This window comes from Elephantulus edwardii, unplaced genomic scaffold (genome assembly GCF_000299155.1).
Source record: "Elephantulus edwardii isolate Elephantulus edwardi_28Jun2011 unplaced genomic scaffold, EleEdw1.0 scaffold00019, whole genome shotgun sequence".
Classification (NCBI taxonomy): Eukaryota; Metazoa; Chordata; class Mammalia; order Macroscelidea; family Macroscelididae; genus Elephantulus; species Elephantulus edwardii.
The window spans coordinates 19,305,393-19,331,402 of record NW_006399769.1 but is presented as its reverse complement, the minus strand read 5'-3'; the positions used below and the strand labels follow the sequence as shown (position 1 = coordinate 19,331,402).

The 26,010-nt window shown below is 38.5% G+C and overlaps 1 protein-coding gene across 1 annotated transcript in view; it reads right to left on the bottom strand.

Moving 5' to 3' along the window:
* Positions 1-1,892: 1,892 nt before the first annotated feature.
* The window catches only part of HEATR5B (HEAT repeat containing 5B), a 181,812-nt gene continuing 157,694 nt past the window's right edge, over positions 1,893-26,010 (bottom strand). Inside the window, exons 34-35 of the mRNA XM_006882354.1 lie at positions 10,765-10,978; positions 1,893-2,678 (exon numbers count right to left, since the gene is read on the bottom strand). Coding sequence (XP_006882416.1) covers positions 2,374-2,678; positions 10,765-10,978 — 519 coding nt within the window. The 3' untranslated portion in view covers positions 1,893-2,373. The remainder of the gene's footprint in view (positions 2,679-10,764; positions 10,979-26,010) is intronic.

Below are 26,010 nucleotides of genomic sequence, written 5' to 3'. Positions count from 1 at the left end.
CTGGGTTGGGCAGTAAAACTAAGAGAATGCTTCAAATAGGCCTTCATTTGATAGATATATTACACAGAAACATTGAAGCTGAAGTAGCCAATGGCTCAAAAGATTCAGAAAACAGGGAACTATGAATGAAAGAGAGGAAAGAAGAATTACTGTAAATGCATGAAGCTATATACCCTGATGTAGGAATGCTGGAAGAAGTCTGGGAGGCACCAGAACTGGAAAATGACCAGGCAGAAATAAAAGCATTTTATAAACATGTAAGTAAATATGGCTTATACATGTACACAGATATGGGCAAAAAGACTGAAAAAAAATACTGTCAGTTCCTTTAAATATTAAACACAGAGTTGTGATGATCTAGCAAGTAATTTTTTTTTCTTGTTGTGTACCATCGAACTGGATCCAACTGGCACAGGAGACTGCCCCTCCTTCTCCAGTGGAGCAACTGGTGAATTTGAACCGTGCATCTTAGGGATTGCAGCGCAGCTTGCAATTTAATTCTTCAATATATATTTAATAGAAGTGAAACATTTATCCACACAAAAACTTGTATACAAATGTTCATAGTTGTAGTATTCACAAATAGCTAAAAGGTGGAAACTCAAATGTCCATAAACTGATGAATGGATAAATAAATTACGGTATAGCTACTCAAAGCAATATTAAACACTCAAAAAAGGAAAGAAATACTGATAGATGGTATAACAATGATAAAACTTGAAAGGAGTGTTAAGTAAAAGAAGCCAGCCACAAACAGACAAATATTATGATTCCATTTATATGAATTTTAAAATGAAGACTTTAATTAGTAGTATCTCCAGACTATGGAAATGGTGGGCTTATGTAGTGACAAGCTAACGGATACAGTTTCTTTTTTTTATTGTTGTTGTGTACCACTGAGTCAGAACCAACCCACAGCTGACCCTCTGGTGGCTTTTCTTTTGGTAGCATGCGAGGAGGCAGCCCATTTTTCTCCCACAGAACAGCTGGTGGATTTGAACCATGTGCCTTCAGAACTGTAGCAAAATTTGATATCACTAGACCAATATTAGAAAAGATTCAGTTGTGGTATTGGTTGACCAACTTGAAGACTATAAAAACACTGAATTCTATCTACCCTTTAAATGGGCTAACTGTATAATACATTAATTATATCTTAATAAAAGTGCAAATGAAACCCAACAGAAACAGCACCTTTGTAAAACCCATATCTAGAATTAAAAAACAAACCAAAAAATAAAGTCGGCAAAATAAATGTAAAAAAACACCCCAAAAATAAAAAAAAAATCAATATGTGAGATACAATACCCAACTGAAGTACCTAAAGGAGTGATTAAGGAAGAAATAGTAAAAAAGTTACCTGTTGACAAAAGTAGAAGATAATAAACCAGATGGCTAAATAATGAGACACTTGCTAGTTAGTCATCAGAAAAGTGACTTGCTTTTGAAAAGAGAGTCTATAGAACATCATTTGGCAAAGGCTGGTGTTTAAAATTTGCTAGGATGATTGGGCAAACATTCATTTCATCAGCTGTCTATTCAACATAGTAAAATTCTCATTTCATGAGGGACTGTCAAAACTATAATTACATCTAATTCATTTTGTATGCCTTATAGCAATTAGAGTGATGCCTTACACAGTAGACACTCAATAAATATTTGATGAACAAAACTATCAGAGTCGAACCTGAAACTGTAATCACAAATATAATTGATACCAAATTTTAGCCATTTTTTTAAAAAAAGTAGAACATTATACCACATTGAAAACATTTTAATGGATCTTTAAATGAGAGTTTTAATTCAATTAACAACTAAAATATACACAATAGTGTACTAATTTAATATGAAAGTAAAAAGATTCAAAGAAAGGTAAGAACATTTTGGTAAATGCTAAGAAAATGTTATGACATCTTTCATATTAATATGTATCTCAAAACAGGCAATTTCTGTTATCCCAGTACCTTCAAAATTTAAGGTCTCCTTATTTTTCAATGAAAAATTTTCCTGATCCATGTTGAATTTGGACCTCTATTTTCCTGACAATATCAACAGACTGTTCAACGACATGATACAATTCTGTTCTGACCATTTAAATTTCAAAATTATGGCTCAGTGTCTAAAAAATAACTTAATTAACAAAGAGAAATTTTATTAGGAGAAAAAGAAAAACAAATTTACTACATGATAAAAATAACCACTCTTTAAAAATCACTGTGGGGAGTGAGCGCTTTTCCCAAGTTTTTTAGCAAATTTGGATGCACTCACAGTATTACCAATATACAAATAAAACAGACTCGGAGAATGGAATGATAATTGTAGCTATCACTATTTAGGGGCTGGCTAATAATGCAAATAAAATGGCAGAGAAAATTAAAAAAAACTTGTTTTCAGCTTAATTGTTGGAGCAGAGTGAGTGGCAGGGGTCGGCTGCCGGGCGGCTGCTTTAGCCTTGCTGGCCTGGCTTGCTCGAACAGCAGTTTCCAGACGTACTTTCAACTCAGGTGCAGCCCCCATTACTGTCTTGAAAGCATGTGGATAGAGAGGTCCAATACGCATTAAATTCTGGAGTGCAAACTCATGAAGATCTTTGGATGCAGTACTTGCTGAGGCAAACGAATTTTCATCCAGCAGGTACGAGATCAACGTTGGAACCAAAAGAGCAAGTAACTGGACTCCTGTAAACAAAAACAATGAAAATTACAACAAAATTTAATTTTAAAACTAGACAACTACAAGAGTGGTCTGAAATATAATAAAATATGAGTAAACATGCACAATCTGAGATCTCAATGAAAAATTTGTAACTGATATTAAACACAAATTATGGCTTATAACTGAGAAGAGGAGGGATCTCAGAACACTTAATTATGCTCCTATGAAACCTACACGTAGACCAAGAAGCTGTGCTCTAACCAGAGCAGGGGAACCCTGCATTGTTCAAAATCAAGAAAGGTGTGACTCAGTTATCTTTTCTCTATAACTCTTCAACCTGTTTGCTGAGCAAGTAATTCAACAATCTGGAATTCATGAACAAGAATGCAGCATCAAAGTCTGAAGAAGACTCATCAATACCCAGCATTATGAAGATGATACAAATTTGCTTGCTCAAAGTGAGGAGGATTTGAAATGCTTGCTACAGAAGATCAAATGGATTCTAGAGCCTTCAATATGGATTACACGTCAACATCAAGGAAAAAAAATTCTCACACCTAGGCTGATAAGAATCATCACGAGATGGCAAAAGATTCAAAGTGTCAATGATTTCATCTTGAGTCCACAACCAATACTCTTTGTATAAGCAGTCAAGAAATTAAAAGATGTAACTTGAGAAAAGTCTGCTGTCAAGAGCTTCTCCAAAGTACCAAGGTGCAAAGGTGTCAGTTTGAAGACTAAGGTATGCCTGATCCAAGTATTTTCAATAATTTGCTAAGCATTTGAGGGCTGGGTAATGACAGAATAACTGATGTCTTTGAGCTGTGGTGCTGGAGAAAAGTACTGAATATTCCAAGGACTGTCAAATGAACAATTAAGTCTGCCTTGGAAAAATGCAGCTAGATTGCCCTTGAGAGGCGAGGGTGCCAGAGGTTTGTCTCACTACTGTGGGCATTTTTTTAGGAGGGGCCAGCCCTTGGAGAAAGACACTGTGTTTGGAAAATTTGAAAGAGGAAAAGACTAAACAAGATGGACTGACACAGTGACTGCTGTAATGGGCTCAAGTATGTCAAAGATGATGAGGATGGTACAGGACAGGACAGGGTTCAGATGCATTGTTAACAGGGTCAGTATGAGTTACAATCAACTCAAAGGCACCTATCAACAACTAAATGGCTAACCTATGCTAATGATGAAAACCAAGTTTGTTAATACTGTATAATTTCCATTTAAATTAATTTGCCTTATTAAAAAAATTAGAAGAGTGAAAAAAAGAAAGGAATAATACATCTTTACAAGTATGTTCTGGTAAAATGTATTTTGAGAGAAAGTTTATATAATTTTTAAAGAATATAGAACAGAGAGGCTGGAGGAACAGAAAACTGGATAGCAACTATTATTTAACTAAAACTAAGTTGTTGGGTTTTGTAAATATTAAGATGCAATACAACTGTACCATTTCATTTTAAAAATTCACACTGAGGAAAGAAATAACTAAAAAACTGGGGAACATAGTACCTAAATTCATGTCTGGTTGGGTTTCAAAATTATCTTTTCTTGTCTTTTTGCTTATGTTCGTACTGACAGATCTATCCTAAAATAGAATTATCATTAAAGCTAACATTTTTCCTTACAAAGTTAGCCTCTATTTATTCTAGAATTAATATTGAGAATAATTTATGCTAGTTTTTATAGGGCAACAGATAGAATGAAAGTGAAGGCTGCAGGAGGACAACAGCATCTACACGGAATGTGGGATGTCACATTAACTAATGCCACAACTATGAGTTCTGGTGGCTTGGTGTGTTATGTGTTGTGATGGTAATTTGAATCCTGTACAATCTTCTCCTCGTAAAGATTTATGGCTTCAGGAGCCTGATGGAAAGTGGCTGTTGAGTTAGAATCAACCCAACAGCAATGAGTTTAATGGCATCAAAGAAAATGATGACAGTGAACTCCCCATCCCATTCTGTTTGTATTTCTTACTGCTGTACTTATTCCCTACAACATCTAGTAAGTTTTTTTTGTTTTTTTTTATCTAGTAAGTTTTGTATTTTACAAATTGCCTTGAGCTGATTCCAACTCATGGTGACTCTCCATTAGATTTCCGAGGCTGTAAATCTTTATGGAAGGAAATGTCCATCCTCCTCCATTAGAGTGGCTGATGGATAGGTTCAACTGCCAGTCTTCTGATTAGCAGCCCAACATGTGAAGTATTAGATGACTTTGTTGTTGTTATTGGTGCTGTCCAGGTGAGTACCATTCACAGAGAGCCCTATGAACCACAGGTATGAACCCAGGATCTTGTGCTACACTTGTCATCTCTAATACACTTGGGCCCACTATTAAAATCATGGTGTTGAGGTCTTCTGCTCTTGCTGAACCTCTACTCTTCCAAGCACTGTGTCCTTTTCCAAGGACATCACTAGGGGTCCTTAACAAAGATACAGATACAAAATTTTATATGTTGTTGTTGTTGTTATGTGCCATTGAGTTGGCTGTAACTCTTAGCAACCCTATGTACAACAGCTCTGAAGAGTGCCTTGTCCTGAGCATGTCTCATTGACACTGATACACCTATCCCCACTGTCCTAGTTAATGATATCAAACCATCTCACCTGGGGGTCTTCCTTTTCTGTGCTGTCCCTCCACCCTTCCAAGCATGATGTCATTCTCCAAGGACTAGTCTCTCCTGGCCATGTGTCCAAAGTATGTGAGAGAGAGCTTCAAAATGCTAGCCTCCAAGGAGAAACTTGGTTTCACTCTTTCTAAGACAGATCTTTTTTTTTTTTTTTTTTGGTGGTTCATGGTTTGTTCAACACTCTTCTCCAGTACCACAATGCAAAGGCATTGATTCTTCTGTCATCCTTAGGCACTGTGCAGCTCTGTGATGCAGAGCAAGTAACTGTGAAGACCACGGCCAGGATCAGGTGCACCTTAGTCTCTAGACCGATATCAGTGCTTCTCAGTACTCTGTGAAGGTCCCTGACAGAAGATTTACCTAATGTAATTTAACTGTCTTCTGATTTCCTGACTGCTGATGCCAAGAGTGTTGCCACCAGGCCACTGGTGTGCAATCAGAATTTTATATAGATATGTTTTCCCATAATCAATCTATATACACATTTCTATCCACACAAGAAAGCTCTGTACACCCAGTCTGTAGAGAGTTGCACATAAACCTAAAGATCACACATATCTGTTGCTTCAAATCTACAAGCAGTTCTCTGGGAAATACTCACTCTCCACTCATGAGATTTAGAGCTTTAGAAACAAGCTGGAGAGTCAGCAATGAGTCGGTTCCAAATTAACAATGAGTTTGGTCTATCCAAACATAAAATAGATAACATAAAGAACTCTACTGGGGTTGTTGTTGTTAGGTGCCACTGAGTCTGACTCATAATGACCCTATGAGCCAGCTCTCTGAACCCTGTCCTATCCTGTGCCATCCTTACAACTTCTGACACATTGTAACCCTAACTGCATTCACTGTGCCAATCTACCTGGTTGAGAGTCTTCCTTTCCTTTACCATCCTCCACTTTCCCAAGCATGATGCCCCTCTCCAAGGAATAACCTCTCCTAGCAACATGGCCAAAGTAAGTGTCAGTTTGCTGTACTACTGGGTTGCTGTGATGCTGAAAGCTACGTCATCAGTGTTTCAAATGCTAGCGAGGCCACTCACAGTGGACAGATTTTAGTGAAGCTCTCAGATTAAGAGAGATTAGAAAGAAGGATTGGCCATCCACTTCTGAAATAACAGGCCTCTGAAAATCCTATGAATAAATGTCTTTTAAGTTCCATGAGAGCAATACTTTGGTGTTTTCCTTCATACAGAATCCTCAATAACTACTGTTGAATGAAAAAAAAAAAAAGAAACCAAACAAATTGATTCCCCTTGCTAACTATTTTGGAGTTCCCATTTGATTGAAATATATTTTTTCATGTTAAATTTTTAGGAGAAAGAAACTAAAAAGTTCATATTTTGAAATATAAGTTTCAAGAAAGCCCTGTAATCTACTCCACTTAGCTTATTTTCTCTACATTAGAACGATAATTTTACTGTTGCGGAGTTGATTCCAATTTACAGTAACTCCTACCAGGTTTCTGAGACTGTAATTTCTACAAAAAGAAACAGAAGCTGGTAGATTTAAACTGCTGACCTTTTGGTTAAAAGCACAGCACATAAGAAGTACGCTACAGAGTTCCATGTTGTTCTGTGCCATAGTCACCTGCAACTTACAGTGACCCTTTGTACAACAGCCCTAAACACTGCTCTATCTTGTGCCAATCTTATTGTCTCTGATCCACCTACCCCCATTACCCCAGTCACTGAATCAATCCATTTCATTGAGGGTCTTCCTCTCCTGCGCTGTCCATCCACCCTCCCAAGAATGACGTCCCTCTCCAAGGACTGGTCCCTCCTTGCAACATGTCCAAAGTATGTCAGAAGAAGCCTCTGAATCCTTGCCTCCAAAGAGCAGCCTGGTCTCACCCTCTCTAGGACAAATGTTTGTTTTCCTAGCAGTCCATGGTATATTCAATACTCTTCTCCATAGTCCAACTATATAAAGTACTGAACAGTACTATAAAAGAAGAAATTTCATAATAAAAATATCACATTGAATTATTAAGTATGTAATTATTTTCAGTATACTGTGCTAAATAATGGTAAAAAGATGCACTGCAATCCCAAAGTCAAGTGATTTGAAGCCACCAGCTGCTCTACCAGATATGGACAGGCAATCTCCTCCTGTCCAATTACCTGCCTCTGAAAACCCAATGAGTTGGTTATGAGATGGTTCCAACTTGATGGTACACAACAACATATATTATAAATTGTTTCAAGTACTGACCATGCTCACTAAAACCTGCAGAAGCCAGAACTTGTGTAACACAGAAATCTGTCAAAGAAGGAAAACTCACTGAAAATCCCATGGACTGACAAAATAACAAACAAGTATGTTTTGAAGAAGGTGCATTCAGGGCGATCCTTTGAGGTAAGTATGGTGACATTTCATCTCAGTTACATTGGGCATGTTGTTAGGAAGGGCCAGTCCTTGGAAACAGACATCCTATTTGGAAAGGTGGAGGGTTAGCAAAAGAGAGCAAGACCCTCAGTGGGAAGGACTGAAACGGTGATGTTATTAATGGGCCTAACATACCAGAGATGACAAGGACAGCACTGGATAGGGCATGGTTCAGGTCTGCTGTTCACAGGGTCACTATGAGTTTCAATCCACTCACGGGCAACTAATAACAAAATTTGTTTAATAGAAAAACACAAGTGATGGAAAAGCTTCAAGACAGTGCCATGTGAAAGGTGGAAAATTTGTGAGCCTCAGAAACACAAGGGAGACCCAATTGAGTTATGGCCCGCATAGGTTTCACCATATTAGGGAATTTGTAGTCTAAGTAATGTTTTTATTATGCAATTAAAGAGAGTAGACAACACATAGAGTAATTAGAGAAGTAAATGCTAAAAACCTATAGTTAGTATAAGATGTCAACTGCTTCTTTTTACCTCCCCAAAGCCTTATTAAATAATTTTTTTCTTTTTATTGTGATTTGAGTGAAAGTTTACAAAGCAAATCACATTTAACTGACACATTTATATACATTTTGTTTTATGATGTTACTTACAACACTTACGAAGTAACCACACATTCCATTTCCACCAGTTACCATTCTTATTTCCATTAATTCTTCTATCCTACTCCTTCCCTCCTTCCTGCCTTTTGATCTTTACCCCTGGGCAAATTTATTTTCTTCTTAAGTGACATTATTTAAACTAAGGTCCTCCATTAGAGCCCCATCTATGAGTCACATAGGTAGTTTTGTTCTAGGTTTAACTGAGGGTCATAGCCTTAAAGGTTTCACCAGGCCCTACATTACAAAAACTCAAACTGAAAATTCAAACTCACTGCTACAGACTCAGAACCAACTCATAGTTGATCTTCTGGTAGGTTTTCTGAGGTTGTAAATCATATGTGAGGAGATTGGTTTTTTTTTTTTACGTTATAAAGCATCTCTTTTTTAAGAGAAGCAATATATTAAAAAAGAATTAAAAATATGCTCACTGTTGATATATCACATTAATAATAAATATTATAAATTGGCCTAATTTGAAATTACAGTTAAGCAATACAGAATTATCTGTTAAAAAAGCAGACTTCCTTTCTACCTGCCCTTATGATGCTAAGTTTAATTCTAAATTAGGATACATGTTCAGAAATTGCAAATATAGGGGAGCTCTGGTGGCCTAGTCGCAAGAAACTGCACTGCAATCCCAGAGGCGCACGGTTTGAATCCACCAGATGCTCTGCCGGAGAAGGAGGCGCAATATCCTCCTGTACTAGTCAGATCTGATTTGACGGTACACACACACAAAATATAAAAAAAAAAAAAAAAGAAATTGCAAATGTTTTAAATACTCATTATCTAAAAAGAAGTAAGTTCAAATGAGTAAGATTTGATCTTCCTCTTCATAGATTTTACAATCAAATGAGTAAAATATTACAGATAAAATCATATTGAGTTTCCCAAATACAGGCCATGATGTCATTTATGAATTATTTACCCAGATCATCTATTAACATGTAATTTCAACTAAACTCTTTCACAATAGGTCTTGATCCTGACATTCTGAGCATTGGGTAGATTCCATGTGCCCTCCAGGGAAACAGTGATGCTGGCCTTCTCTTATGCCCTGCAATAATCAGTTACTCATCAAGTCAGATGAATTTTTTTTTAATAATGTCTGCATTCTTTTGTTTCATGGTAATAATTCTGGGTTATTAAACAGTAGAGGAGTTACTGTAATAACTTTTGAAAACCTCTGCCTCCTTTCCTAATTACTGCTATTTTTTCAAGAGAAAAAAAATTCGTATATACAATTTTGATACAGTTTTTGCTTGAAAGCAATTTGGCACTATACATTAAAACACTATAATGTGCATTTCCCCTAATCCAGTCATTTCACTTTTACAAAGATATCAGGCAGAAATAAGAAAAAGTAGGCATTCAGCTCTTTTAAATTCTTTGTTAAATGAACTTACATGGTAGTATGATTTTCATTAAATAAGAAATAAAATTAAAAATTTCAAATTATTTTTAATACTGATACTTGATATTGTTGTTGTCATGTGCTGTCGAGTCATCTTTGTCTCATAGCATTCCTATGTACAAGCAGCTCTGAAGCTTGCCCTGTCCTGCGACAGACTCTTTAATTCTGACACACCACTCTCCATTGCCCAGTTACTGTATCAATCCATTATCCGGGGTCTTCCTTTCCTGTGCTGTCCCTCCACCCTTCCGAGCATGATATCCTTCTCCAAGGTTCGTCTCTCTTGACCACATGCCCAGAGTATGTGAGACAGAGCTTTAAAATCCTAGCCTCCAAGGAGAAATCTGGTTTCAGCCTCTCCAAGACAGATGGACTTGCTTTCTTGGTGGGGTCCATGGAATGTCCAAGACTCTTCTCTAGCAGCATAATTCGAAGGCATCGATTCTTCTTCTGTCATCCTTAATCACTGTCCAGCTTTCTGATGCACAGCAAGTAATTGTGAAGACCATGGACTGGATTAGCCACACTTTAGTCTCTAGATAGACATTGTTGCTTTTAAGTACTCAGGAGTGGTTCTTGACAGCAGATTTCCCAATGCCATTCCTGTTTTGATTCCCTGGCTGCTGGTGTTGATTGACGAGCCGAGCAAGCTATAATTGTTAACAACCTCAATCTCTTCTCCATCTGTCATGTTACTCCCAATTGGTCCTGTGGTAAGAATCTTTTGTCTCTTTGATGTTAAGCTTTACTCCATATTGAAGACTACAGTCCTTGACCTTCTGCACTTCAAGTCCTCATCAGTTTCAGGAATAATATAGTTACATTTGTTATAAAGCTTTTAACATCCACCAAAAAGACTAGAAAGTATTCTTAAAATAGATCTATTTAACATCCATGTGTTCTCTCATCCTTAGAGTATACACCTTCAAGCTTTCAATAAAAACACTCCTTAGAAAACTTATTGTTGCAAATCTAGTATCTAATCAGATTTGTATATACATATCTTCATTTTGGACTATGTTTTTTTTTATAAGAAAATACTTACTGTTCTGTTCTTCACCAAGAGCAACCAATGTTTCAAGAACTTTGATTCCTTCCTGGACAGCTAGAAGCTCCATGCTACTGGTTGGTCTGTTCCTTTCAACAGCTTTCAGCTTTTCAACGACTATTGGAGCTAATGAATGGATATAGGGAGTTGAAAGGGCACGATTGGAATGCTGGAAGACTGAGAGGAGAAGCTGGTAACATTTGGCTTGAACCTATAAAGAAAAACATTCGATTAATAAATGTGTGACAGTTGTTACTTGCTCTACATCACATTGCATCTTGATATATACTAAAGGAAGTGATATTGCAAGATAAAAATAGAAGTGTAAGATACAAGAATGTCATCCACTACCAACAGAAATGAAGTCAGAATAATTCAACTTTCAATGAACTAACTAAATAACACTAACTAAAGAGAAATTAGGCAAATAAATACTACTCAGCTACCAAATCACCACAGTCAGAAAATGTGCATACTCCTTCACTGCGGAAGAAATAAAAAACAAAGAATTTTTTTTTTAAATGCTGATAATTTTCATTCTGTTTTTAATCCCCCTTTAGTTTACAATTAATTTCCAATGTTAATATTTGAATGGTATCAAAGAACGAGGCAATGACAAATGCTTAGACACTTGAAACCAATTCAGACACCCTGGAAATTACTGCATATACCCCAAGTACCATTAGTAGATAGAAAGCAAAGTTTCACTGGCTTTATTTTTCATCAAAAATACTTTGCCTTAATAATTACAAAAGCAAGAACAGTGTCCCTACTTCCTGCCTTTCTTCCTTTTTGTATTTTAAATAGATTCCCTAGGACACATATCTGAAGATCTTCTAATTCAGGAAGACAGTGGTAGAGTTCTGAAATTTGTTTTTAAATAGTTTTGTTTTCTGATGTGCAGCCAACTTGGAGAACCATTAAACTTTAACAGAGTAAGATAAAAAGACTTCTTTTCTAGGAAAAATGAAAGTCCAATAGTTTCATTACGATATATTAAGAAACAAGTGGTGAATTGCAAAGTCGAATGGGAGATGGAAGGAAAGGGCAGGGAGAAAAATGTGCAACAATGAATGAATGAAAAAAGGAAAAGAAAAAAGCTGTAAATTAAAAAGAATGTAAATTTATCCCTTAACACCATCAATGCCATTTAAGGAAATGATGGAAAACATAATAGACTTACTGTAAAATTGCCAACAATGTGGCCCAGGCATAATAAAATATTTAGATACTGGATAGCTTCTGCACATGCATATAAACCACACATTTGCTTTCTGTTCTCAAGAAGGGCTTGCCAAACTAACAGAATAGAGGATCCTTAAGAAAAATGTATTCTGGGGGAGCTCTGGTGGCCTAGTGGCAAGAAGCTGCACTGCAACCCCAGAGATATGTGGTTCAAATCCACCAGATGCTCTGCCGGAGAAGGAGGGGCCATCTCCTCCTGTACCAGTCAGATCCAATTTGTCCACACACACATACACAAAGTAATAAAAATAATTTTTTTTTAAAAAAAGAACTACAACAACTACAACAAAAAAAGAAAAATGTATTCTGAATGTAGATATGAAAAATGAGATGATAAAATTATTCATGGAGGGGGACAATTATTAAATCAACATTACTTAATTTTTTAAATTTAAATAGGTAACTTTTTGGTTGTTGATTCTGCATTTCCTTGGGGAAAAGGGACTCATTATTATAACTAGAAAGAATTTTTAACAGGTTTTAAGAGGTCCACTGCAAAATGAATTGGGAGAGGGGTAAGGGAGGTAGAGGGAGGAAAATGTACAGCAACAATGAATGAAAAAAAATAAAGACTATGGTACAACCACTTTGGAAGGTCGTTTAGTGCTTCCTCAAAAAGCTGAACACAGAAATTCCTTATGACCCAGATATTCCACTGCTTGGAATATACTCCAAGAAAATGAGAACTAAGGCACAGGGACTTGTACACCAATGTTTAAAGCAGTGTTATGGAAATAGCCCAGATGTTCAACAACAAAAAATGGATTAAGAAATTGTGGTACACTCACACAATGGAATACTATGCAGCACAAACGAACAATGATTTTGTAAACTACTACCTAACTTGGGAGGGACTGAAGAGCGTTATGCTAAGTCAGTCCCACAAGGACAAATACTGTATAAAACCGTTACTGTATAATGTGTATGAGTATCCAAGGGAGGAGGACGGTGGAAGTAGTGGGGTGATGATGGGCAGGGTGTGTGTGTGTGCGTGCAGTGTTAATCAAAGGGTTGCACAAGTCGATGGGTGGGTAGGGGTGAAGGAAATAGGAAGGATCTTGTGTGAAAAACAATGTATTCAAACTTACGTATAAAAAAAAGACTAAGGTCAAACTGAAAAAAATTTAAAACAAAATAAAAAATTTAAATTATTTAAATGCTTTTTAAATGTTAAAAATGTTTATTTTTATTACTAGTATAAAAAAAACTTACCAATGGGTTTATTATTGCTGTTGTTGTTGTTACGCATGGCGACCCTATGTACAACAGCCCTGAATTCTGCTCTGTCCTGTGCCAATCGCACTATCTCTGACACACCCATCCCAATTATCCCAGTCACTGAATCAATCCACCTCATAGAGGGCCTTCCCCTCCTGCGCTGCCCCTCCAGCCTCCCAAGCATGATGTCCTCCAAGGACCGGTCTCTCCTTACAATATGTCCAAAGTATGTTAGACGGAGCTTCAAAATCCTTGCCTCCAAGGAGCCACCTGGCTTAACCCTTTCCAGGATGAATCTGTTTTCCTAGCAGTCCATGGTACTCTCAGTACTCTTCTCCAGCACCACAGCTCAAAGACATCAATTCTCCTTCTATCCTCCTTGGTCATTGTCCAACTCTCTGATGCATAATAAGTGATTGCAAAGACCATGGCCTGTATCAGATGCACCTTAGTCTCCAGAGAGACACCACTGCTCTTCAGTACTTTGGAGAGGTCCCTAACAGCAGACTTGCCCATGGCAATATGCCTTTTAATTTCCTGGCTACTGGTATCAAGAGTGCTGACTGTGGAGCCAAGCAAACTAAAGTTGTGAACAATCTCAATCTCTTCACCATCCATCCTGATGCTGCCAATTGGTCCAGTGGTGAGAATCTTTGTCTTCTTGACATTGAGCCTCAATCCATATGGGAGGCTGCAGTCTTTGACCCTCTGCAGCAGGTCCTCCTCAGTTTTAGCAAGTAGGGTTGAGTCATCTGCATAATGCAGACTGTTGACAGATCTTCCACCAATCTTGACCCCACATTTCTCCTGATAGAGTCCAGCCTCCCGGATAATCTGTTCTGCATACAGGTTGAAAGGTACGGAGACAGGACACATACATCCCTGGTGTACGCCCTTCCCAATTCTGAATTATGCTGTGTTCCCTTGCTCTGTTCTGACGACTGCCTCCTGATGTATGTTTTTAGACATTGAAATATGAATGGCTAATGAACAAGCAAATTACCTTTCACACAAACTGTTCTGTAAAAATACCATCTCCTACTGATAGATGGGGAGTCTCCCTCTACTCAGGAAGTTGGCTGGCATCTCAATGGTGGCTCGACTTGGTGGCAGTCAAGGCAAGGGATGTTTCTGGGGTCCTTTTTGCTGTGTTTTACTGCTCTTTTTGACCTTCAAAAGTGGGTGGGTGGCCCAGAGCCTTAAACAAAGGGGAAGTAAGGGCGGAGCATGCCTCAGAGTGTAGCTTAACATCCTTCACTAGTCACCTATGACTGGACAGCACTTAACAATATATAGAGAGACCAACTGGCCTACTGGACTGGCCTGTCTTTAATTGTTTTTGGTGAAACATTCTTCTAGGTCAGATAGCCCTGGTGGGTTCACTTGTGATACAGAGGTAATTTGTGGCCACTGTGAAGCTGAACATGGTGACAATGATGTGCCAAATGCAATAATGGTTACCCATGGTGGACCGTGTTGGCTGGAGCTCCCGGATTAAAAGAAGCTTGGAAGCAGAAGTGGCATCCACTTCTGTAAATAGCTTGCCTCCGGAAACCCTATGAACCTGAAGCAACGATGAAAGTCACTCAGGTGTCAAAGACCTTCATTCACAGGGTTGCTATGAGTTGCCTGCGACTCGAAGGCATTTAACAACAACAACAATAACTGATAGATGAGAAGCTCTGGTGGCCTAAAAGGTAGAGAGTTGCTCTGACAATTCAAAGGCAACAAGGTTGAATCTACCATTACTTCACAGAAGAAAGATGGGCAATTTCCTCTCGTGATTTACTGCATTTGAACACCCAGGGCAGGTCAACTATGAGTCAGTTCTGACATAATGACAATGAACAACAGTAACTGAACAATAGTATAAAATAAAACCTAAATACCAATAACTTTGTATTGGGTTTAATATCTTCCTTCTTAGTAATAAAGTATAGTAATTTTTTGCTTTTGTAAAAAGCTGAAAAACAGCAAATAGAAATTATTTTAATAAAATCATTCACTGTCCATACTACAAGACCTCCACAAGAAAAAACCTGATAGAGTAACAACAAAATGGGCAAAAGATAGGAAAAGACTGTTCACAAAGGAAGACAGTCAGACAACGAGCAGACACATGAAGAAATGCTCAAAATCACTGAAAATCAAAGAGATGCAAATTAAAACCACAATGAGATACCATCTGACCCCAGTATCAGTAGCAAGTTAAACAGGACTGAAAGTAATAAATATTGGAGAAGATATGAAGAGACTGAAACACTTAAGCACTGTTGGTGGGGCTGTAAAATGGCACAACCATTCTGGAAGGCAGTTTGGTATTTCCTCAGAAAGCTGAACAGAGATTCCAGAGGATCCAGCCATTCCACTGTGAGGACTATAACCCAAGGAAATCAGAACTGAGGCACAAATGGAGACACATACATCTATGTTCAAAGCAGTATTATTCACACTGGCAAGAAAATGGAAACAGACCAAATTTCTACCAACGAACAGACTGAGTAATTGTGGTACATTCACACAATGGAATAATATGCAGCATGAAGGAACAACGATTTCCAACTGACTGGAAGAGATCTATATTTGTTCCCATTCCAAAGAAGGGTGACCCAACTGAGTGCGGAAACTACAGAACAATATCACTGATTTCACATGCAAGCAAGATTCTACTGAAGATTATCCAAAAATGACTTGAACAGCACATCAGCAGAGAACTGCCAGAAGTCCAGGCTGGGTTTAGAAGGGGTCGTGGTATTAGGGATCTTGTAGGTGATGTTAGATGGATCTTAGCTGAAAGCAGGGAATACCAGAGGAATGTCTATCTGTGTTTCATTGACTATGCAAAGGCATTTGACTGTGTGGATTATAACAAACTATGGCTGATTCTGATAAGAATGGGAATCCCAGAATATTTAATCGTGCTAATGCGAAACCTATACTTGGACCAAGAGGCAGTCATCAGAACAGAGCAGGGTAACACTCTATGGTTCAAAATTGGGAAGGGTGTACGCCAGGGATGTGTCCTATCTCCATACTTTTTCATCCTGTATGCAGAGCAGATTATCCAAGAGGCTGGGCTCTATGAGGAGAAGTGTGGCGTCATGATTGGTGGAAGATCTATTAACAATCTGAGTTATGCAGATGACACAACCTTGCTTGCCAAAACTGAGGAGAACCTCATGCACTTGCTGCTGAGGGTCAAGGACTGCAGCCTTCAGTCTGGACTGAGGCTCAATGTCAAGAAAACAAAGATTCTCACTACTGGACCAATTGGTAGCATCAGGATGGATGGTGAAGAGACTGAGATTGTTCACAGCTTCAGTTTGCTTGGCTCCACGGTCAACATTCTTGGCACCAGCAGCCAGGAAATCAAAAAGCATATTGCGATGGGAAAGTGGGCTGTTAGGGACCTCTCTAAAGTACTCAAGAGCAACGGTGTCTCTCTGGAGATTAAGGTGTGCCTGATACAGGCCATGGTCTTTGGAATCACTTGTTACGCATTAGAGAGCTGGACAATGACTAGGGAGGACAGAAGGAGAATTGATGCCTTTGAGCTGTGGTGCTGGAGAAGAGTATTGAATGTACCATGGACTGTCAAGAAAACAAATAGGTTCATCCTGGAGAGAGTTAAACCAGGCTACTCCTTGGAGTCAAGGATTCTGGGGCTTCGCCTGATATACTCTGGACATGTTGTAAGGAGAGACAGGTCCTTGGAGAGGGATATCATGCTTGGGAGAGTGGAGGGATGGTGCAAGAAGGGAATACCCTCTATGAGGTAGACTGATTCAGTGACTGGGGTAATAGGGATGGGTGTGTCAGGGGCAATGCAATTGGCACAGGATAGAGCAGGGTTTAGGGCTGTTGTACATAGGGTCGCTATGAGTCGCAAATGACTCGACGACACATAACAACGACAACAACAACTAACATGGTAGTCCACATAGCGTTATGTTGAGTGAAATAACTCAGTCTCCTAAGGACAAATACTGAATAAGACCATTGTTGTAAAAACAGAACGATAATCGAACAAGATGTGTATAATGTTCAAAAGGGGAAGAAGAATGGGGAAAGGAGCTGGAAAAGGGAAATCACTAAGACAGCAGAGATTACTGGGTGGATGAGGGGTGAAGGAACAGGAAAAAGTCAAGGGGGACTTGAAAAGATGTGGTAGTGACAGGCACAGATCAACAGTAATTAATGATACAAAACACAGCACACATGAATGACTGCATAAAACAATAGTGTTCAATATACCACGGACTGCTAGGAGAACAAACAGGTTTGTCCTGGAGAGGGTGAAGCTGAAATGCTCCTTGGAGTCAAGGATTCTGAAGCTTCATCTAACATACTTTGGGCACGTTGCAAGGACGGATTGGTCCTTGGGAAAGGACATCGTGTTTGGGAGAATGGAGGGACAGCGCAGGAGAGGAAGACCCTCGATGAGATGGATCAATTCTGAGACTGGAGTGGTGGAAATGAGTGTTATCTGAGACGGTGAGGTTGACATTTAGGGCTCTTGTACATAGGGTCGCTATGAGTCGCAAGTGACTTGATGGCACATAACAACAAAAACAAATGAAAGATTGTACAAACACAATGTACATGCACGAAACATGATGTACATGAAATACTGTATGCAAACCACTACAAATATAAGAAAGAAAAAAATCATTCACTGTCATACCACTTAAAAATGACAACACATATTTTACCTTTCAGAATGTTTTACCTTACTGCTTTTTTTTATGTACCATAAGAGTCAGAACCTACTCATAGCTGACCTTATGGCTATGAATCACATGGAGAAGACTGCCTATCTTTCTGCCTCAGAGCAGGTGATGGATTAGAACTATATGCCTTTAAGTTGGCAGGGAAGCTCCTTACCACGAGAGCTCCATACTAACACTCTATAAACTTTGACCCTTACTTCCTCCTCTATTTTCATCACATTTGCCAGGCAAAAACTCAATTCTAGAAAAAATTCAAAGTGTCTACTTTTCATGCTTGTACCAGGGACTACTGAAAATGGAAATGTCACATAAGTAAGCAATCCAGTATCACCACGAATACATCCAAAATGCCTCTCAGAAATTCTATTTATACTCCTGTTTGATTTTTGGCATCTTCAACATTTTTTTACCTACAGAAATGCTCCTAGACAGCAGCTAAATTATGTTCAAATTTCACTGAGCTCAGAAACAAAATTAAACTCTCCCTGAATACTATATCCTCTTTCAATTCCCACACTCCTTCTCCAAAAAGAAATTTCTCTAAAGAATCTTCTCTCAACTTGCAAGCCACTCTGGGGCATCTGGAGAGTAATCCTTAGGGAACTGCACTGTTAACCCAAAGGGGGCACTTTTCTGTTGATTTGAATCGACCACGTGGCTCCAAGGGACAAGAAGAGCAATCCCCTTCTGTCTGATTAACAGTCCTTGAAAACCCGCTGGATGGTCACTGCCATGGAGAAGAATCTACTCACAGGCTCTAATCTATGGCAATGAATTTCAAGGGTTTTTTTCTTCCAACCACTGAAATCTGGGTTTTACTTTTATCATTCTAATAAAACTCATCAATGAATTCTAAGTTATTACATTCAATAGATGATACTCATCCTTGCATTATTTTGTCGTTAGGTGCACTGACTTGAGCACAATCCATGTAACTCTATGTTCTGAATCCTGTCCTATCTTGTGACATCCTCACAGTTCCTGACATACCTGAGCCCAATGCAGCAGTCACTATCTAATTTATAAAAGTTTATTTAAGCTCTTATAAATTAGATAGTGTTAACTACCTCCTATAATCAATACAATCCTTTCTCTTGACTGTTGGGCCACCATGAGCCCTCCTTTTTCCCTTTGCCCCTCAAGACTTTCCTTCTCAGTTCCTTTTTCTGAATAAAAATATTACAGATGCTTAGAGCCAACTTCTTATTCTACAAGTGCTCTCAGCCACTCCTATCCATTCTCATATTTAGAAACCACTGGCTTTCAAATCTATGCTTTCAGGTCATACTTTTCTTCTAAACTTCAGATTTAAATCTCTGTAAATAATTTAAAAGATGCATCTTAAATAAAAATTGGGCTCTTCATTTCCCTACTCACAGATACTTCAACTGTTCCTCATTACAAGAAATAGCACTGCCAGTTATCTATTTGGTCAAGCCAGGTATCTACGTGTCAATTTTAACAGTGTCTTCACTCATAAAATCACCCAATTTTATGTATCACCAGATCCTAACTTACTTGACCACCTAAACATCTTTAGAATCCAACTATGTCTCTTCTCCATTGTTATCACTTTTCGAGTGGACACACGTGGTAGTGAGGCATTACCTAGCTCTAGTCTCAGGGAACTGCAGGGAAGTTTGTGTGGCCCATTAGTTCACTGGATTAGGTACTTCTATATAGATCTTTGACTAACTTCACTCTTCTTTGTTCCAGCTCGGGGGAGATCAAGAGTTGCTTTCAGGTGGCTGCTAGCAAGCTTTTACAAGCTCAACTGCTACTCACCCACAGTAGCATGCAGAGCACTGTTCTGAAGAGTGTGTTATGTGAACTGACATCAATGTCCTACAGAGGAATGGGCTTTTTCAAGGCTGAATATGGCTGTGCTCCTCCTTGCTGATTGCTCCTTTATGCATGCTATATAACTGATATGTAATAGTTGGCAGTGTGGCATTCAACATCTAAGACAATGACAAAACCTTTGTTCACTTTGTTGTTGATTGCTGTTGAGTCGAGCATGACTCCTTGCATCTGGGGTATGAAGACTCAAGTCTGACCTTGCTGTCACCAAGCCTTGACATCAGTAAATAATCCCTTAATGAAAGGTCTATATGCATGGTGCATCAGAGTTGTATCCTTTGTTGGTATCTATTTGATTTATATGCTGAGAAAATAACTTGAGAAGCTGGATTTTGTGATGAAGGATGTGCCATATGGACTCGTCAACAGTCTGTGTTATGCCGATGACAGAACCTTGTTTGTTGAAAGTGAGGACTTAAAGCATTGGCTGCAGAAGATCAAGGACTACAGCCTTCAATATGGATTACAACTCAACCTCAAGAAAGGAAGTCTTCACTACTGAGTTAATAGGCAACATCATGATAGATGGAGAAAAGAATAAAACTGTCAACAATTTCATTTGACTAGGATCCATAATCAACACTTTTAGTATTGGCAGTCAAGAAATCAAAAGTCATGCTGAATCGGGAAAATCTATTGTCAAGGACCTCTCCAAAGTACTACAGAGAAAGGATGTCTGTTTAAAGACTAAGGTGTGTCTGGTCTGAGTCAGAGTCCTTTCAGTTACTTTCTACGAAGCTGAAAGTTGGACGATGAATAAGGATGACAGAATTACTTAAGTCTTTGAGTTCTGGTGTTGAAGAGCACTGAGTATCTCATGGACTGCCAAAAGAACAAAATATATGTCCTGGACAAAGTGCAACAACAGGGTGCTCCTTGGAGGCAATGATGATCAAGTTTTGTCTCACGTACTTTGGGCATGTTGTTAGGAGAAGCCAGTCCTTGAAAAAAGTGCATCATGCTTGTAAAGGTGGCGGGTCAGCATAAGAGAGGATGACCATCAGTGAGACGGACTGACAATGTAACTCTAACATTGGGCTCAATTATATGAGAGATGATGAGGATGGTGTAAGATAGGCCAGATACATTGTTCACAGAGTTGCTGAGTTGTAATCAACTAACCAGTACATAACCACAACATTACCATCATGGAGATTCCAGATTCTTTTTTTTTTTTTAAATACTGGTTTAGTTACAAAGTTTGTGTGTGTGTGTGTTTGTGTGTATATAATTTTTTTTTTCACTGTTCAGACTGTTTTGGGCTCTCAGCATCTTAGGGCAAATTTCAAGTTACTGGTCTGTGCCAAAGATACGGCCCCAGAGACCACGGTGCTTAGGCCCTTGAACCACTCCATCCCTTGGGGTTTTGGATTATGACTAAGAAAAGTACATAACTTCGCCCGTATTTGCTCTATGATACATATATAACATACAAACAAATATGAATGCAGAAATATAATCTGAAATTTCTATGGATGGTAATAGGTGTAATACTTTTATGCTACCCATATCTGCTTGTCATGCCTGTTTTTGCCTATTTTTCCCACTTATACACTGATATTTGTTATTACTAATAATATAGGCCTGTGTGTGTAAGTTTTTACTTTGGTTATCTTCATCTCATGCACCTTGCTGTGTTTTCTCTTTCTTTGGTGATATTGTGCTGATAATCCTCCCTTATTGTATATTGCCTTTTCCCTCACCCAACGTACAAGTCTGTTATCTAGTTACTGATATTTCCTCCCAAATTCCTGCCTCACACACATCCTTAGTAAACAGCAAAGAATGTTTCTTTCTGTGTGTAAACCTTTCCTTAGTCATATTTTGTGAATTCTTTCTCAATCTTATATTGGATAATAATTCAATGCATAGATGTCATGTTGATAAGCATTTAGGTGGTTTCCTTCTCTTTGTTACTGTAAATAAGGTTATAGTCAATGTGAGTGTCAAGTAGCAGTTCTTATTTCTTTAGGATAAACACTTAATAGTGGGACTGCTGGATCAAACAGTTTTTCTACTTCCAATATTTTAAGGAAGAGTCATTATTTCCCATAGTGGCTGAACTATTTTACAGTTCTACCAGTAATGCATGAGAGTTTCAATGTCTTCACACCCTAATCACGATTTGTTGGTTTCTGTCTTATTGATCTGTGTTGGGATGGGATGGATAATAGGCAGCATGGAATGCATCAAGTATGAATCAAGGAAACTTGGAAGTTGTCCAAAATGAAATAGAACACATAAAGATCGACCTATTAGGCATTAGTAAACTGATGTAGTGGTGCTGGCCACTTTGAATATGATCTATTACGCCAGGAGGAACGAACTGAAGAGGAATATTGTTGCATTCATAGTAAAGAACAGTATTTCAAGATCTATCATGAAGTATCAATGCCTTTGAGTTCTGCTGGAGAAGAGTACTGAACATATCATGGACTGTCAGGAGAACAAATAGGTTTGTCTTGGAGAGGGTGAAACCAAGTGTCTCTTTGGAGACAAGGAATTTGAAGGTCTATCTCACATACTTTGGTCATGCAGCCAAGAGCGGCAGTGCAGGAGAGGAAGACTGCAGATGAGATGGATTGACACAGTAACTGGGGCAATGGGATTAGGTGTGTTGGAATCAGTGAGACTGGCTCACAACAGCGTAGGCTTCAGAGCTGCTGTACATAGGGTCTCTATGAGTCAAGCGCAACTCGATGGCACAGAACAACAACAACAATCATGAAGTACAATGCTGTGAGTAACAGGATTATTATCCAGATACATCCAAGACAGATCTTAATTTAACTGTTATTCAAATATATGTATCAATCACTAAAAGCAAAGATGAAGAAGAAATGAGGATTTCTTCCAACTTGCAGTCTAAAATTGATAGAGGATGTAACTAAGATGCATTAAAAATTGGTGACATAAAGGCCAAAGTTGGAAATAAATAAAAAGTAGTTGGAAATACAATCCTGATGACAGAAAAGAGCCTGAAAACTGAATGGTAGAATTTGGTACAATCAATGATTTATTTATTTATTGCAAATATATTTTTTTAAAAAAACTATATACAAGGACATTACTTGATGAACTACACAGGAGTCAAAATGACAATACTTGTGGGAAAAGTAGATGAAGTAGCCCAGAACCAGCAGTCAAAACAAGACAAGGGGCTGCCTGTGGATCGGACTGTCAATTACTTGTGTACAAAAGTTCAAGTTTAAATCAAAGCTGAGGAAAATTAACAGAAATCTACAATCACCAAAATATGACCTTGAGTCTATCCCAACTAAACTTAAAAACCACATCAAGAATAGATTTGGTACAAAGAAAAATAATAATGAAGGACTGGAAGAATTGTGGGATGAAATTGAGGATATTATCCACAAAGAAAGGAAAAGATTATTATAAAGACAAGAAGAAAGAAAAGACCAAAATGGATGTCATAAGAGGCTCAGATAATTGCACTAGAATGTGGAGAGCTTAGAACCTTAGAACTTTAAAATGATGAAACGCTGAAATAAAAGACAAGAACAGAAAATTTCACAAGGCAGATTTAGTAGACTTTAGCAAAGTACTGTAACAAAATATGCAAAGAGCTGGACTTAGAAAACCAAAGGGAAGAACACATGGTTGGAATTTCTCAAACTGAAGGAATTGAAGAACAAACTAAAGACTTGAGTTGAAACATTTAAGGGTTCAAAATCAAGGAAAAAGTGCATCAGGGATGTGTGATTTCTCCATAATTTAATCTATTTGCGTAACAAATCATTCAGCGGTGGGATTTAATGAGGAGGAATGTGACATCAGGATTGGAAGAAGACTCATCAACAACAACCTGTGTTATGAGGAAGACATAACCTTGCTTGTCAAAACTGAGGAAGATTTTAAGTGTTTACTGCAGAAAGTCAAGGACTATAATCTTAAATATGGATCAAACTTCAATATCAAGAAAACAAAGATTCTCACCACCTGGTCAATTGGTAGTATCATGATAGAAGGAAAAGAGATTAAGACTGTTAACAAATTCATCCTGCTTGGCAAAAGGCGAGTTGCAATGGGAAAGTCTGCTATCAGGAACCTCTCCAGAGTACTGGAGAACAACAATGTCAGTCTCGAGACTAGGTACACCTGATCCAGAGCTTGGTCTTCACAATTACTTGCTATGTGTCAGAACTGGACAATAACAAAGGATGACAGAAGAAGAATTGATGCTTTTGACTTGTGCTGGAGAACAGTACTGGGCATACTACTGACTGTCAAGAGAACAAACAGATCTATTCTGGAGAGGGTAAAACTAGGTTGTTCCTTGGAGGCAAGGATTTTGAAATTCTGTCTCACATACTTTGAACATGTAGCTCAAGGATGGATCAGTCCTTCCTTGGACAAGGACATTATGCATGGAAGGGTGGAGGGTCAGCACAGGAGAGAAAGACCCTGGAGAAGATGAACTGCCACAGTAACTAGGGTCACAGGGCAGGTGTGTAGGAGACAGTGCGATTGGCTCAGGATATGGCAGAGTTTAGAGCCATTATTCAAAGTGTTGCTATGAATGGTAGTCATCTTGATGGCGTGTAATAATAACATGGGCAAAATCTTGAATAACCCAGGAAGCATCAAAAAAGGTGGGTCAAAGTACCAAAAAAGAACTGGTCAACATTAAATGATTTCAGAAAGCAGCATTTGATAAAACAAACCAAAAAACCACCACAAAAAACAATGATAACAAGAGACTTCACTGAAGGCACTGGAAAAGAATAAGTTTCTAGCAATTGATGAAATATCAAAGGATATTTTTCAGCTAACAGATGCCACCCTATATGTACTCACTTGTCTATGCCAAAAAATTTGAAGGCAAGTTACCTTTCCAAGTGACTAGAAAAGATCCATATTTGTTTCCATTCACAAAAAAAAATGTGCTCCAACAGAATGTGAAAATTATCAAACAATATTAATGTAACATACAAGTAAAATTTTGCTGAAGATGATTTAAAGTGGATGAAACAGTACATCAACAAGGAATCACTAGGAACTTAAGCTGGTTTTAGAAGACGCTGTGGCACCAGGGATAAATCACTGCTGATGTCATATGGATCTAGGCTGAAAGCAGAGAATACTGGAAAGAGGTCTGTTGTTGTTAGGTGCCACTGAGTTTGACTCATAGTGACCCTATGAACAAACGATCCGAACCAGTTGTCCTGTGCCATCCTCACACTTCCTGACACACAAGAGCCCACTGAAGCAGTCACCTTGTCAATCCACCTGGTCGAGGGTCTTCCTCTCCTATGCCAAACCTCCACCATTCCCAGTATCATGTCCTTCTCCAAGGAAGAGCACCTCCCAGCAGTATGTCCAATGTGTGTTAGGCAAAGCCTCATCATTCTTGCCTTCAAAGAGCACTCTTGCTGCACTCTCTCTAAGACATACCTATTTGTTTTTTTGGCTGTCCATGGGATGTTAAGTGCTCTTCTCCAACACCACAGCTCAAAGGCATCAATTCTTCTTCTGTCATCCTTATTCATTGTCCAGGTTTCAGATGCATAGCTAGTGACTGGAAAGACTATGGCCTGAATCGGACACACCTGAGTCCTCAAACTGACATCACTACTCCTTAATAATTTGGAAAGGTCCCTAAATGCAGATTTTCCCATTGCAATGTGTCTCCTTATTACCTGACTGCTGGTACCAAGGGTGTTAACTGTGGATCCAAGCAAGATGAAACTGTTGACAGTTACAATCTCTTCTCCATCCATCATGATATGGTCTATTGGTCCAGTGGTAAGAATGTTTCTTTTCTTGATATTGAGACAATCCATACTGAAGCCTGCATTCCTTGATCTTCTTCAAATCCTCCTCCCTTTCATCTGCACAACACAGGTTATTGATGAGTCTCCCTCCAATCCTGATGCCACATTCCTCCCCAAAGAGTTCAGCCTTTCAGATAATTTGCTCAGCATATAGATTGAACAGGTATGGAGACAGAATACATCTCTGACACACTCCCTTCATAATTCCAAACCATGCAGTGCTCCGCTGCTCAGTTTGCACAACAGCCTCCTGGTTCAGGCATAGGTTCCTCATGAGCACAATCAAGAGGTTTACTTATCAATTTACACATTTAATGCAATCCCAATACAAATACCAACCCCATTCTTCAACGAGATGGAAAAGGCAATCTCCAATTTCGTATGGAATGGGAAAA